Source organism: Dermochelys coriacea, chromosome 13 (assembly GCF_009764565.3).
Source record: "Dermochelys coriacea isolate rDerCor1 chromosome 13, rDerCor1.pri.v4, whole genome shotgun sequence".
Lineage (NCBI taxonomy): Eukaryota > Metazoa > Chordata > Testudines > Dermochelyidae > Dermochelys > Dermochelys coriacea.
In genome coordinates, this window is record NC_050080.1 from 39,960,067 (window position 1) to 39,974,296 (window position 14,230).

At 59.5% G+C, this 14,230-nt stretch overlaps 1 protein-coding gene across 1 annotated transcript; it reads left to right on the forward strand.

Moving 5' to 3' along the window:
* Window positions 1-3,660: 3,660 nt before the first annotated feature.
* Window positions 3,661-8,880, forward strand: DAD1 (defender against cell death 1). The gene is made up of 3 exons (XM_038369710.2): window positions 3,661-4,144; window positions 7,146-7,292; window positions 8,689-8,880. Exons 1-2 carry the CDS (start codon window positions 3,676-3,678, stop codon window positions 7,274-7,276), a joined length of 600 nt encoding a protein of 199 aa, XP_038225638.1. The 5' UTR covers window positions 3,661-3,675; the 3' UTR covers window positions 7,277-7,292; window positions 8,689-8,880.
* The last annotated feature ends 5,350 nt before the right edge of the window (window positions 8,881-14,230 follow it).

The following is a 14,230-nucleotide window of genomic DNA, read 5'->3' on the forward strand; positions in this document are numbered from 1 at the left end:
TTAAACTGGGGGGCTCGGAAGGGGGATGGTTTAGCGGGGGGCACGCGGGTTACAATGGGGGCTCGGAAGGGGGATGCTTTAGCGGGGTGCACGCAGGTTTGAAGGGGGGCTCGGAAGGGGGATGGTTTAGCGGGGGCACGAGGGTTAGAACGGGGGGCTCGGAAGGGGGTGGTTTAGCAGGGTGTTCGCGGTTTATAATGTGGGCTAGGAAGGGGGATGGTTTAGCGGGGGGCACGCGGGTTAGAATGGGGGGCTCGGAAGGGGGCTGGCTTAGCGGGGGCACGCAGGTTAGAATGGGGGGCTCGGAAGGGGGTGGTTTAGCAGGGGGCTCGTGGGTTACAATGGGGGCTCGGAAGGGGGACGGTTTAGCGGGGGGCACGCGGGTTAGAATGGGGGGCTCGGAAGGGGGATGGTTCAGCGGGGTCACGCGGGTTACAATGGGGGCTCGGAAGGAGCATGGTTTAGCGGGGTCACGCGGGTTAGAATGGGGGGCTGGGAAGAGGGATGGATTAGCGGGGGGCATGCGGGTTACAATAGAGGGCTCAGAAGGGGGATGGTTTACCGGGGGGCACACAGGTTAGAATGGGGGGCTTGGAAAGGGGATGGATTAGCGGGGGTACGCGGGTTACAATGGAGGACTCGGAAGGGGGAACGTTTAGCGGAGTCACGCGGGTTACAATGGGGGGCTCGGAAAAGGGATGGATTAGCGGGGGGTACGTGGGTTAGAATGGTGGGTTGGGATGGGGGATGGTTTCGCGGGGGGCACGCGGGTTAGAATGGGGGGCTCAGAAGGGGGATGGTTTAGCGGGAGGTACGCGGGTTACAATGGGGGGCTCGGAAAGGGGATGGATTAGCGGGGGGCAGGCGGGTTAGAATGGGGAGCTGGAAAGGGGGATGGTTTAGCGGGGGGCACAGGGTTACAATGGGGTGACTCGTAAGGGGGATGGTTTAGCTGGGGGACGCGGGTTACAATGGGGGCTCGGAAGGGCGACGGTTTAGCGGAGTTACGCGGGTTACAATGGGGGCTCGGAAGGGGGACGGTTTAGCGGGGGGCACGCGAGTTAGAATGGGGGGCTCGGAAGGTGGATGGTTCAGCGGGGTCACGCGGTTTACAATGGGGGCTCGGAAGGAGCATGGTTTAGCGGGGTTACGCGGGTTACAATGGGGGCTCGGAAGGGGGATGGTTTAGCAGGGGGCACGCGGGTTAGAATGGGGGGCTCGGAAAGGGGATGGATTAGCGGGGGGCACGTGGGTTAGAATGGGGGGCTCGGAAGGGGGATGGTTTAGCGGGGGGCACGCGGGTTAGAATGGGGGGCTCGGAAGGGGGATGGCTTAGCGGGGGCACGCTTGTTACAATGTGGGGCTCAGAAGGGGGTGGTATAGCAGGGGGCTCGCGGGTTACAATGGGGGCTGGGAAGGGGGACGGTTTAGCGGGGGGCACGCGGGTTTAATGGGGGGCTCGGAAGGGGGATGTTTCAGCGGTGTCACGCGGGTTACAATGGGGGCTCGGAAGGAGCATGGTTTAGCGGGGTCACGCGGGTTACAATTCGGGGCTCGGACGGGGGATGGTTTAACAGGGGGCACGCGGGTTAGAATGGGGGGCTCGGAAAGGGGATGGATTAGCGGGGGGCACGTGGGTTACAATGGGGGCTCGGAAGGGGGATGGTTTAGCAGGGGGCACGCGGGTTAGAATGGGGGGCTCGGAAGGGGGATGGTTTAGCGGAGTCACGCGGGTTACAATGCGGGCTCGGACGGGGGATGGTTTAGCGGGGGTTACGCGGGTTAGAATGGGGGGCTCAGAAGGGGGATGGTTTAGCGGGGGCACGCAGGTTTGAATGGGGGGCTCGGACGGGGGATGGCTTAGCGGGGGTTAGGCGGGTTAGAATGGGGGGCTCAGAAGGGGGATGGTTTAGCGGGGGATACGCAGGTTTGAATGGGGGGCTCGGAAGGGGGTGGTTTAGCAGGGGGCTCGTGGGTTACAATGGGGGCTGGGAAGGGGGACGGTTTAGCGGGGGGCACGGGGGTTAGAATGCGGGGCTCGGAAGGGGGATGGTTTAGCGGGGGGCACGAGGGTAACAGTGGGGGCTCGGAAGGGGGATGGTTTAGTGGGGGTCACGCGGGTTAGAATGGGGGGCTGGGAAGGGGGATGGTTTAGCGGGGGGCACGCGGGTTACAATGGAGGGCTCAGAAGTGGGATGGTTTAGCGGGGTCACGTGGGTTACAATGGGGGGCTCAGAAGGGGGATGGTTTAGCGGGGGGCACACAGGTTAGAATGGGGGGCTCGGAAAGGGGATGGATTAGCGGGGGTACGCGGTTTACAGTGGAGGACTCGGAAGGGGGAACATTTAGCAGGGGGTACGCGGGTTACAATGGGGGGCTCGGAAAGGGGATTGATTAGCGGGGGGCACGCGGGTTAGAATGGGGGGCTGGAAAGGGTGATGGTTTAGCGGGGGGCACGCGGGTTACAATGGGGTGACTCGGAAGGGGGATGGTTTAGTGGGGGGCACGCGGGTTACAATGGCGGTTCGGAAGGGCGATGGTTTAGCGGAGTTACCCGGGTTACAATTGGGGGCTCGGAAGGGGGATGGTTTCGCGGGGGGCACGTGGGTTACAATGGGGGGCTCGGAAAGGGGATGGATTAGCGGGGTTGCACGCGGGTTACAATGGGGGGCTCGGAAGGGGGATGGTGTAGCGGGAGGCACGCGGGTTAGAATGGGGTCTCGGAAGGGGGATGGTTTAGCGGGGGGCACATGCGTTACAATGGGGGACTCAGAAAGGGGATGGATTTGCGGGGGGTACGCGGTGTAGAATGGGGGGCTCAGAAGGGGGATGGTTTAGCGGAGTCACGCTGGTTACAATGGGTGCTCGGAAGGGGGATGGTTTAGCGGGGGGCACGCGGATTAGAATGGGGGGTTCGGAAGGGGGATGGATTAGCGGGGGGCACACAGGTTAGAATGGGGGGCTCGGAAAGGGGACGGATTAGCGGGGGGTACGTGGGTTAGAATGGTGGGTTGGGAAGGGGGATGGTTTCGCGGGGGGCACCCGGGATAGAATGGGGGGCTCGGAAGGGGGATGGTTTAGCGGGGTCACATGCGTTACAATGGGGGGCTCGGAAAGGGGATGGATTAGTGGGGGGCACGCGGGTTAGAATGGGGGGCTCAGAAGGGGGACGGTTTAGTGGGGGGCACGCTGGTTACAATGGGTGCTCGGAAGGGGGATGGATTAGCGGGGGCACGCGGGTTACAATGGGGGACTCAGAAAGGGGATGGATTAGTGGGGGGCACGCGGGTTAGAATGGGGGGCTGGGAAGGGGGTGGTTTAGCGGGGGGCACGCGGGTTACAATGGGGGGCTCGGAAGGGGGATGGATTAGCGGGGGCACGCGGGTCACAAGGGGGGGCTCGGAAGGCTGTGAGGGACACTGTATTGGGGGCACACATGGGGGTATAATGGGGGGGTCCTCAGGTGCCCATGTAGTTACGGAATGTTTCCGGAACCGTGATTCCGGGGTCTCGGTGCCCTGGTTCTCCGTCCCCACTTCCCCAAGCTGGTAATCGACCCAGCAACAGGCTATCGCTGGATTCTGATTGGAGGACGGCGGAACAGAGGAGATGAAAAAGGGAGATTCTACGCATGCGCACATGGGGTGATTTTCTCTTTTTAGGTCGGGAGTGCGCATGCGAATTGTACTTCAAGCTCCCCGGACGTGCACCGTGCGCATGCCTCGTAACGTCAGTGTCGGCGCCATGCGCACTGAGGAAAATCCGCCGTGGAAGCGGCCGGATGCACTGAGCGGCTCAGTCACCGCGCCGGCGCGGTCCGCCCTTTGCTTCTCTGCGCCTGCGCGCGGCGCCCCGGAAGTGCTCGCCGCGCTCGGCAGGGGGCTTCCGGCCAGCTCAGCGCGCGGCGGGGCCATGTCGGGCGCGGCGGCGGCGGGCGGCGGCTCGGTGGGCTCCGTGGTGCGGCGCTTCCTGGCCGAGTACAGCGGCGGCACCGCCAGCCGCCTCAAGGTGCTGGACGCGTATCTGCTCTACGTGCTGCTGAGTGGCGCGCTGCAGTTCGGCTACTGCCTGGGCGTCGGCACCTTCCCCTTCAACTCCTTCCTCAGCGGCTTCATCTCCGCCGTGGGCAGCTTCATCCTGGGCGGTGAGTGCCCCGCCCCGCCGACGCCAACCCGGAGTGAGCCCCCCGCCCCGCCCCGCGCCGACCCCCTCCTCCCCCTGACGCGGTCCCAGAGTGACCCCCTGCCCCCCTTCTGCCCCCAACGCCATCCCAGTGACCCCCGCCCCCTCCTCCTCCAACGCCATCCCAGAGTGACCCCCTGCCCCCCTTCTGCCCCCAACGCCATCCCAGTGACCCCCGTCCCCTTCTCCTCCAACGCCATCCCAGAGTGACCCCCCCTCCCCAACGCCATCCCAGTGACCCCCGTCCCCTTCTCCTCCAATGCCATCCCAGAGTGACCCCCCTCCCCAACGCCATCCCAGAGTGACCCCCTGCCCCCCTTCTGCCCCCAACGCCATCCCAGAGTGACCCCCTCCTCCCCAACGCCATCCCAGTGACCCCCCGTCCCCTCCTCCCCCAGCGCCATCCCAGTGACCCCCCGTCCCCCCTCCCCCCAATGCCATCCCAGAGTGACCCCCTCGCTGCCTCCTCCCCCGTCAACGCCATCCCAGAGTGACCCTCTGGCCCCCGCCCCCCCCCACGCCATCCCAGAGTGATCTCCTCTTCTTCCCCCCCCCGGGACCTGCCTGCCCCTTCCCCCGGCAACGCCTTCCCATAGTGACCTCTTTTCCCTCCCCCCAGCAACGCCATCCCCTGGTAACCCCCCGGCAACCCCATCCCATAGTAAGCCCCTCCCCAATACTCTCCTGTAGTATTCTCCCTGCTTTTCACCTCCCATAGTAATCCCCCCTGGCAACACTATCCCATAGCAACCCGCTGCCCCACGTGGCAACAGCATCTTCTCATGGTGCCTGTATCTATGGGAGCTCTACCCCAGAGTAACCCCCATGGTAACCCCACCATATTTTCCATGGCAGCACCATCCCATAATAAGCGCCTGCGATCTTACGGGGGTTCACCGAGGCCGGTAGGGGGTTGTCACCGCCTGCCCTAGGGGCTTCTGTGCAGCTTCGCCTCCGAGCCCCGAGAGCAGCAGCCGGTGCGCAGCACAGCGGCCTCGCCTGCCTTCCAGCGGCCTGCTTACTGCTCGCAGGGCGGCACCAGCGGCGTCCGCGCCCTCTCCCGGGACCCTCATTCAAATCATATTCATCGCCTCCCAACGGCCCGCGCCCGCCTGGGACTCGAGCTGAAGACGGGCGCTTCAGTTCATCGGACGTCACTAGGGTGCTTTTGTCGTCCAACAAAAATAAGCATATTGACCAGGAGCCTGGTTTAAGTGATTACGCGTGAAAGAGGCAGGGAAGGTTGCGAAGAAAGCACAACTTGTAACGTAATTCTAGCACGGTGCACGCTTTGGCCGAGACACGAGGGAGGTGAAATAATTCTTTCGTTGGGCCAAGCTCTGTTGTCAGCAGAGACAAGCTTTGGCACTTGCACAGAGCTTTTCCCAGACCTGAAGAAGAGCTCTCCATAAGCTCAGAAGTTTGTGCCTCTTGCTCATGCAAGTTGGTCCGATTAAAAGATATTCCGTTACCCACCTTGTCTCTCTCTATTCTGGGACCAACACGGCTACAACTACGTGGCATACGATCTTTCCACACTTTCCTTAGGTAAAGCCACGTTCTTTCACCTGTCTGGCCGGCTCAATTCCTGGCACAAGACGATGAAAGCACATTCTCCTCTCTGGTAAACAAAGCTAAGAAGCAGCAGCATACTGAGCAGAGAGGGGGCTCAGACTCTGCACCCCTGGAACCCTTTGTGGCTCTCAAAACAGTGAACTTTGGGGTAACATAAGGGGGGGGCAGAGAGACATTGGCATCATCCTTCACCTGAGGAAACGAAGAAAACAAATGCCTCGGGCTCTGTTTGGATCTTGGCTGAATATTGGCCGGCCATCCTGGAAGCAGGCGTGGTGAGAAAACTAGTTTGAACAAAGACTCTAGTTTAAGTGAGGCCTCGGTCTGAGAAGCAGACTTTTTTACTTTGGTTTATTTGAGACAATAAATTTGAAACAATCTCTGTCCCTATTCCTTCTACTTGGTACCCCTTAAATCTGTTCCTTCGCTAAGGACTTGGTTCTACTTTTACTGTAAACCAGCTCAGAACTGTGTATTGAAGTGGAGGCTGTGGTAATTCAGCTAACAGACTGCTTGGCCCTGCCTCTCTATAGGAGCCACGTACTTATTAAAGTCACGGGGGCTCAGCACTGCAGAAAAACATTTTGGGGAGAGCTTGGGACTGGAGGTCCCCCTGCAACAGTAGCTGGGCGGTGGAAGCCAGCGTTAGAGCATCAGGCTGGTAGGCTGGCAGTGGGCACCAGGGCTGTGAGGCACAGTGTTTAAGGCACCCAGAGTTGCAAGGTAGGTATTGGCTGAACCCCTCACTGGTCTGGGTGATCCCCAAAGCGTCACACCCCTTATGGCAACCGTGTCTCACTGTAATGATTTCCCCTGCACTGTCTGGGTCCCTCCTTTTCAGCTGCCTTCTGAGCAGGTTCATCTCCTTGCGCAGCTTCGCTCTACGTGGTGGGCACCAGTGGCAACCTGTCCCCAGGCCACCGTAGTAGTCAGTCTCTTCCTAGAGTAACCCCCTTGGCATCCCTACCCCATAGTAACCAGCGCGCCCCCCCCCCTGCCTGGGCATCTCTTACTCAAGCTCCTGCCTACGCCGGTCCCTCAGTTCTGTGGGCAGCTTCATCCTAGGCGGTGAGTAACCCATGGCAACGACATACCACCCCATGGCAACCCCATCCCTGAGTGAGCAGCACTCCCGCCCAGCCTGGGTGCTTCCTTTCAGCTGCTTTCTGAGCCCCTTCCTCAGAGCTATGGGCAGCTTCCTCCTGGGGGCTGAGCCTGTCCCCAACACTGCCTGGACATGGGCCCCTTCCTGTGGGGGTTCAGCAGCACGATGAGCAGCTCCAGCCTGGAGAAGCTGCACTGTGTCCTCTGTTCTCTTGGTCTCCTTCCCCACCCTGTCCCCCAGACACGGCCCCTGGTGCAAGCTGCTCTCTCCTCCCGTTCCCTAGTTTGCCTGCGGATCCAGATCAACCCGCAGAATAAAGGTGACTTCCAGGGCATCTCGCCAGAGCGGGCCTTCGCCGACTTCCTCTTCGCCAGCACCATCCTGCACCTCGTCGTCATCAACTTCGTGGGCTGAGCCAGGGTACTATTAGGTACGGCTCAGGGGTGGGGCCCAGCAGGATCCGACTGGGGGCCAGTCTGTTTGCCTTGGCGGCTTAAACTTCTGTGGGCTAGAAGAGAGCTGGGACTAGAACCCACAGTTCCTGACACCTGGCCCCTCTGCTGGGCCCCGCTCCCTTCCCCGAGCTGGGATAGGACCCACGAGTCCTGACACCTGGCCCCTCTGCTGGGCCCCGCTCCCCTCCCCGAGCTGGGATAGGACCCACGAGTCCTGACACCCAGCCCCACTCCCCTCCCCGAGCTGGGATAGGACCCACGAGTCCTGACACCCGGCCCCACTCCCCTCTCCGAGCTGGGATAGGACCCACGAGTCCTGACACCTGGCCCCTCTGCTGGGCCCTGCTCCCCTCCCCGAGCTGGGATAGGACCCACGAGTCCTGACACCTGGCCCCTCTGCTGGGCCCTGCTCCCCTCCCCGAGCTGGGATAGGACCCACGAGTCCTGACACCTGGCCCCACTCCCCTCCCCGAGCTGGGATAGGACCCAGGAATCCTGACAGCCAGCCCCTCTGCTGTAACCCACTGGGCCCCACTCCCCTCCTCAAGCCGAGATAGGACCAAGGAGTCCTGACATCTGGCACCTCTGCTGTAACCCAGTGCCCTCCCCCCTCTCCCCCCCCGGCCAAGCTGGGACAGAACCCAGGAATCCTGACTCCAAGACCCCCACTGCTCATCTTGCTTCCTGAGGCTGATGTGCCCTTTGAAGTGTGTCAGTAGCAAACAGGATTTCTGGAGATGTCTTTTCTCTGTGCTGCTGTCAGGCAGAGGGAACAGGGAGCCTGGGTTCTGTCCCTGGCTGAGAGAGGAGTGGAGTTAATCCTGGTGTAGTGCCCCTGGAAGAGGCAGAGTGTCGGGGCTTAGTGGGAGACCAAGGAGTGGATAGAGTTTGGGGGGTTACAGGCCTGGAGATCTGTATGATCTACATGAGAGGTCCTCAAACTGGGTGAGGACCCCAAACCAGGGTGGGCAGGGATGGTGTCCCTAGCCTCTGTTTGCCAGAGGCTGGGAATGGGTGATGGGATGGATCACTCGGAGATTCCCTGCTCTGTTCGTTCCCTCTGGGGCGCCTGGCATTGGCCAGTCGGCAGACAGGACGCTGGGCTTGATGGCCCGTTGGTCTGCGCCAGGATGGCCGTTCTTATTGAGCTGCAGAGGACACAGGGCTGGAATTTGGGGCGATGGAGGAGGTTGGACCAGGGCTCTGAGAGGGAAGAAATGTGAGGAGATGGGGGTCATGGAACCTGGCTGCGAGCTCAGGGTCACGGTGTTTCTGGAGGTCGGGTGGGAGTAATTTGTGTAATTTGGGGGATCCCCCATCTTCCCCTGCAGTAACTCCAGATATCTTTGTGCCCCCTCTGTCTCCCTGCAGGTCCTGACTACCTCTCATGGTCGGCTGATGCCATGCCCAGGGGACAGATGTGCCAGCCCCCCGTGGACGTGCATCCTGCCCCTCATGGGGAAGGGCTGCAGCAATGCAAACTGATGAGGCCTCTTGAGAAGATGGTAGCCTCTTCCCCCCACTGCCTGTGACCCCCTCCCCCAATAAACCCCATTGTTCTGGAGTGCTGAGTCTGGCATTTCTGTGATGGATCAGGGGCTTGTTCCCCTCCCCAGCTCACCCCACCTCTCCCCCCAGTCAGGGAGACTCACCAAGCCCCACCCCTTCTCCACAGCAGTCACTTCTGCATGAGCCAGATTCGGGGGGGAGCAGGAAGCGGGTTGCCATGGAAACCCAAAGCCGATGCTCACCCCCCATTTCCTGTCTCTTATCACGTGGAAACCATCACTCTGTGGCCCAGGGGCCCAGCCTCCAAAGCAGTTGCGGGGGGGAGCTGTGGAAAGTTTGGGTTGAAACCGCACTTTGGGGGGAAGAAGAGGGGTTGTTTCTATTTTAGGATCTTCCAGGCAAATGCTCCCCCATCTGTTTGTGTGTGTGCTTTCTCCCCCTGGCCTCTGGGTCTCCGGAGCAGCTGCAGGGGGGGAAGGCTCTGTGCCCCTGCAGAGTGTTCCCCTCTGTGACCCTGGGGCGGACCTCACCCTCCTCAACCCTCCCTGCTCAGTGCCTCCTTGTGCCATCCTGGGGCCAGCTGTGACTCTGGGATGAATGCCCCCTGCCGTGTTTAGCGCAGTGCTCCCCGACTCTGCTCTGGGGCATTGGGGTTAGCTGTAACTATGGGGAGACTCCCCCACCCCACTTAGCGTTTGAGCCTCTCCCCTTATGCTACCACGGGCGAGGGCAGCTTCTGCTCCGTGCCAATTGGCTGAGAGCTCCCAAATGACCAGCCGGACAATTAATTTGTTACTCCTGGGCTGGGCTTGACCCACTGTCTTCTGTAGCTGTAGGCTGGCTGGGGAGAGCAAGCTGCTTACTCTGGGCTCTGATTGGGGTGAGCAGAAGGGAGAAGCTCTGCTTGTGGGGTGGACATGGGATAGCTGGGGTATAGAGTGGGGCTGTAGATTAAGAGTGGGCAAACTTTTTGGCCCAAGGGCCACATCTGGGAATAGAAATTTGTATGGTGGGCTGTGAATGCTCACAAAATTGGGTCTGGGGTGAGGCCAGAAATGAGTTCAGGGTGTGGGAGGGGGCTGGGCAATGGAGTGGGTGCAGGCTCTGGGGTGGGGCTGGGGATGAGTTTTGGATGCAGGAGGATGCTCTGGGCTGGGACCAAGGGGTTCGGCGGGCTGGGGCAGGGGGAGAGGCTCAGGGTGTAGGCTCCAGGAGGCGCTTACCTCAAGCAGCTCCTGGAAGCAGTGGCCATGTTCCCCATCTGGCTCCTATGCGGAGCTGCAGCCAGGCGGCTCTGCACGCTGCCCTGTCCGCAGGTGCCGCCCCTGCAGCTCCCATTGGCCGTAGTTCCCGGCCAATGGGGGCTGTGCTTGGGGTGGGGGCAGCGTGCAGAGCAAAGCCCCCTGGCTGCCCCCATGTGTAGAAGCCAGAGTGGGGCCATGCCGCTGTTTCCGGGAGCCGCATGGAGCAGCCCCTGACCTTGCTCCCCGGCTGAAGCACTGGAGTGGGGCAAGCCCCAGACCCTGCTCCCCAGCAGAAGCTCGAGGGCCGGATTATAACAGCTGGCGGGCTGTAGTTTGCCCACCCCTGTACTGGACCCTCCCCATTCCTGAGATCCCAAAGCGCGTCTCCCCTCAATCTGATCTCTCCATCAACGCGTCTCGGAGCTGAGAACGGGGCAGCGAGGGACCTCGAGTCCAGTCCCTGCTGTCCTAGGCAACCCCTTCCCGTAATCCCCTTCGTAAATTCATCCCGCTCCATCTCCAGACCGGCTAGGTGGTTTGTCTCCACTCCTGCTAGGGGAGGCCGCTCCAGGCCCTCGCTCCTTGGAGAGCGCTGGAAACCTTTCAGTCATTTCCAGATTGTTTGTTCTGGGCCGATTTATCCCGTGTGGTCCCATGCCGACATTGTCTTTACGCTCCCTCGCTTTCCAGTGCCCCGGGGCTGCGCTTTCTTCCATGCGGCCGTTCCCCGCTCCAGCGTGGAGCTCGCCTCCCAGCTTGCTTTTCAAGCCGCATGTTTTCCCGGAGCAGCGCTTCTGCCGTCTCCTCTGCCCAGGGTGCTGGCCGGAGGCTGCTGGGAGCCCAGCAAGGGACGTGACTTTGGGACAAGAGCCCAGTTCAAAGGTCAGCGCTGGCCTCTCCACGCGTCAAGAGTATCAGGATTCACGGGGGCCGGGGTGTCAAGGTGTTGCAGCGAATGCGCCGAGCTCTACACCTACTTGCTGAGTGGACGCAGCAGCCCCCACCTCGCCGCTGGGCTGGGTAGAGCAGGGGCCTCGCTACCTGCTACCCCGGCACCCTTGTGGATCAAGCCCTGGAGCTTTCCTTGCCCCATATATGTACCTGGCTCTATGGGATCAGGGCCCTGAGCCTGCCTAGCCCAGGATTCCCCTGTGTACAGAACCCCTGCTGCACGGGAGCAGCCCAATGGGTCCTTCTCGCCCGCTGTCTCCCCACCCCCCCAGGGTGCCAGTTAAATAGAAGGGGGCAGCCGTTCCTCCCCATGCTTCCCACCAAGTCACGCCGGGCTGCTCTTCAGTGAGGTGCCTGTTCGTGGTCCGTCCCAAGAGGCAGAGCGAAGGGGCAAGGAGCCAGCTGCCGAGCTGCTGCTCCCTGTTCCTGGCATCAGCGTCCAAGCCTGGCGGTGCTGACAGGAGGCCCCAGGCCAAGCAGGGAGCTGTGGGCGAAAGGGTGCCTGCCCTGTGGGCTCCTGCCTGTGATGGCAACTCCTTCCCTGGGGCCTAAACTCCCTCCCCCCCAACACATAGTCCAGCACTGGGGGTGAATGTCTCAGCACTGGGTGCTCATGCTGAAGGACCGGGAACACCCTGAGGTGTCGAGTGGAGATTAGTGCCCAGCCTTGGCTGTGGGTCCACCCTTCCCATGCTCCCCAGAGGGCCAAGGGCGAGAAACTTGGCTGTTGGCATGAATGCTGAGCTTTCCTGTTCCAATTCTGGATTCTCCCAAGTGCCGGGGGTCTCTGGGGCTACCAGCTTTCCCAGGTCCCCGGCCAGCCTAGCCAACTGTATGGATCCTTGAGCACCTCCTGCTTCCTCTCCTCACGTGTGCCGCAGAGCCCTGGGTGGGACGGCTTGGCTTCCCTGGGGATTGCCACTCTGCCCCTGCTGCCTTTGGCACTGCTCCCGCTCAGGGCAAGCTGGCACCATCCGTTTCCTCTTCCACGCGGCACCCACCAAAACGCTGTCCTGGGCTGGTCATTTTGCTGCAGTGCCCCTCTATGACACATTCAAATCGAGGCAATTACCTGACAAATGTTCCCAAAGGACAATTTTTACATTTTATCCTTAAACCCAAGAGCATCCAGGGAACTAACCGGTCCTTGGACGTCCTGCCGAAAGTTGCCTCCACATCATTGAAATCTGAAATAAGAACAGCTGTTCTGGGTCAGACCAATGGTCCAATAGCCCAGTGTCCTGTCTTCTGAAGCCAGGTGCTTCAGTGGGAATGAACAGAACAGGGCAATTTGGGGTGATCCAGCCCCTCTTGTCCCGTCCCAGCTTCTGGCAGCTGGAGGTTTAGGGACACCCAGGCCATGGGGTTGCATTCCTGGCTAATTGCCATTGATGGACCTGGCCTCCAGGAACTTAATGTCATTATTTTTTGACCCCAGCTATAGTTTTGGCCTTCACAACATCCCCTGGTAACCAGTTCTGCAAGTTGACTGTGCGTTGTGTGAAGAGGAGCTTCCTTCTGTTTGTTTTAAACCTGCTGCCTGTTCGTTTCATTGGGCGAGCCTGGTTCTGACTCAGAGACTTGTTAGGTGAAGGGGAAAATAACAATTACTTTCTCCGCACCTGGCGTGATTTTATACCCCTCTGTCACAGTGGCTCTCAACCATTCCGACGACTGTACCCCTTTGTCTTGTGTAACCCCAAGTTTCACCTCACTTAAAAATTACTTGCCTACAAACTCAGACCTAAAAATACAAAAGGGTCCCAGCCACACTCGTACTGAACAATGGCTGACTTTCTCCTTTGTACCATATAATATAAAATAAATCAACTGGAATGTCAACATTTTACTGAGATTTCAGCGTACAGTATATCGAGCAGTATAAACAAGTTGTCTGTATGAAATTTTAGTTTGTACTGACTCTGCTAGTGCTTTCCATGTAGCCTGTTGTACGCTGAGGCTGTACCCCCTGGAAGACCCCTGCGTGCTCATGAGGCCTGGGTACCCCTGGCTGAGAACCACTGCTCTCTCATACCCCCTTAGCCCTCTCTTTGCTAAGCTGACCGGTCCCAGGGTTTTTAATCTCTCCTCATCCGCCAGCCGTCCCATCCCCCTCATCATTCTTGTTGCCTCTCTCTGCACCTTTTCCAATTCTAATGTATCTGTTTTGAGAGGAGGTGACCAGAACTGGGGGTGTGTACAGTGGCATTAGGGTATTTTCTGTTTTAGTACTGGTTTGGGTTATTGCTGATTGTGTACTCTCTGTATCCTGACTTAAAAACTAACGTTATATTTGTGGATAATCTAAGCACTATACCCAGATGTACAGACACGCTTTTCCCAACCTATGTACTATAGAACTTTTTTTTTACATGAGCTTTAATAAAATTTTAAAATCTGTCCCTTTCCTAGTCTGCTACACACACACACTTCCTGCTGTGTCAGATCAGGCCAATGGGCTCCTCCACACACCACTCCTCCTTCCTTCCTGCCATGACTGATCCGAGCAAGGGAGCTGGTCCCTGCCCGCATTGCTGAGCACCATCCATCCACTCCCGGGTCTCTTCCCCAAGCCCTGCCACACCAGGGCAACCACATGCACCTGGCCAGTCGGGTGTGTCAACTCCTCTACATCCCTTGTGCCAATCTCGGGCCAGGGCAGGGGGACTGGCTGACTCAGGAGGGCAAGGAATGGGGCACAGGGCCTCCCCCTCTGGGGTGTCTGTTCCTATTGACGAGACATGAGTGCCGCCTGGTGGGTTTTCACAACTCACCAGTACCTTGGATTTAAAAGGCGACATTTTCTCCCCCTGGTGGTGGAAGATTTTCCACTAATGGTCCCAAATTACCTGAGAATATTTTTCTTTAAACCCCTTTATGACTCACAATCTTTCTGTCTTTCTTCCTTTCTTGCAGTTTCTGCGGGTGCTGCTGCTCTCTGCTGGCTGACTTTAGCAATTGCACAGGCTGACATTTTTTCCCTCCTATATTTTATTCCTTTTAATTTCCCCCTTTTCATCTTCTCTCATTTCCCCAGGCGCCCAAGGTCCCAGGGGCCGAGTCCTGGCTCTGCATTAGCTGCAACAGTCCCAGAGAAACCCCGAGCCTTGGCCCCTATGTGGGAAGAGGGGGGAAGCGGCAATCTTACCCGGGGGTGTATTTCCAAGGGGAATCCCAGCTCCCTGTACAAAGGTGATGCAGGAGGAAGG

What these genes read in the sequence shown, in the direction of transcription:
- DAD1 (XM_038369710.2), top strand. Translation starts at nt 3,676, where the DNA reads ATGCGAATTGTACTTCAAGCTCCCCGGACGTGCACCGTGCGCATGCCT. An exon ending in GGGCAGCTTCATCCTGGGCG is followed by an intron (nt 4,145 to 7,145) that starts GTGAGTGCCCCG and finishes CCCGTTCCCTAG; the next exon opens with TTTGCCTGCGGATCCAGATC.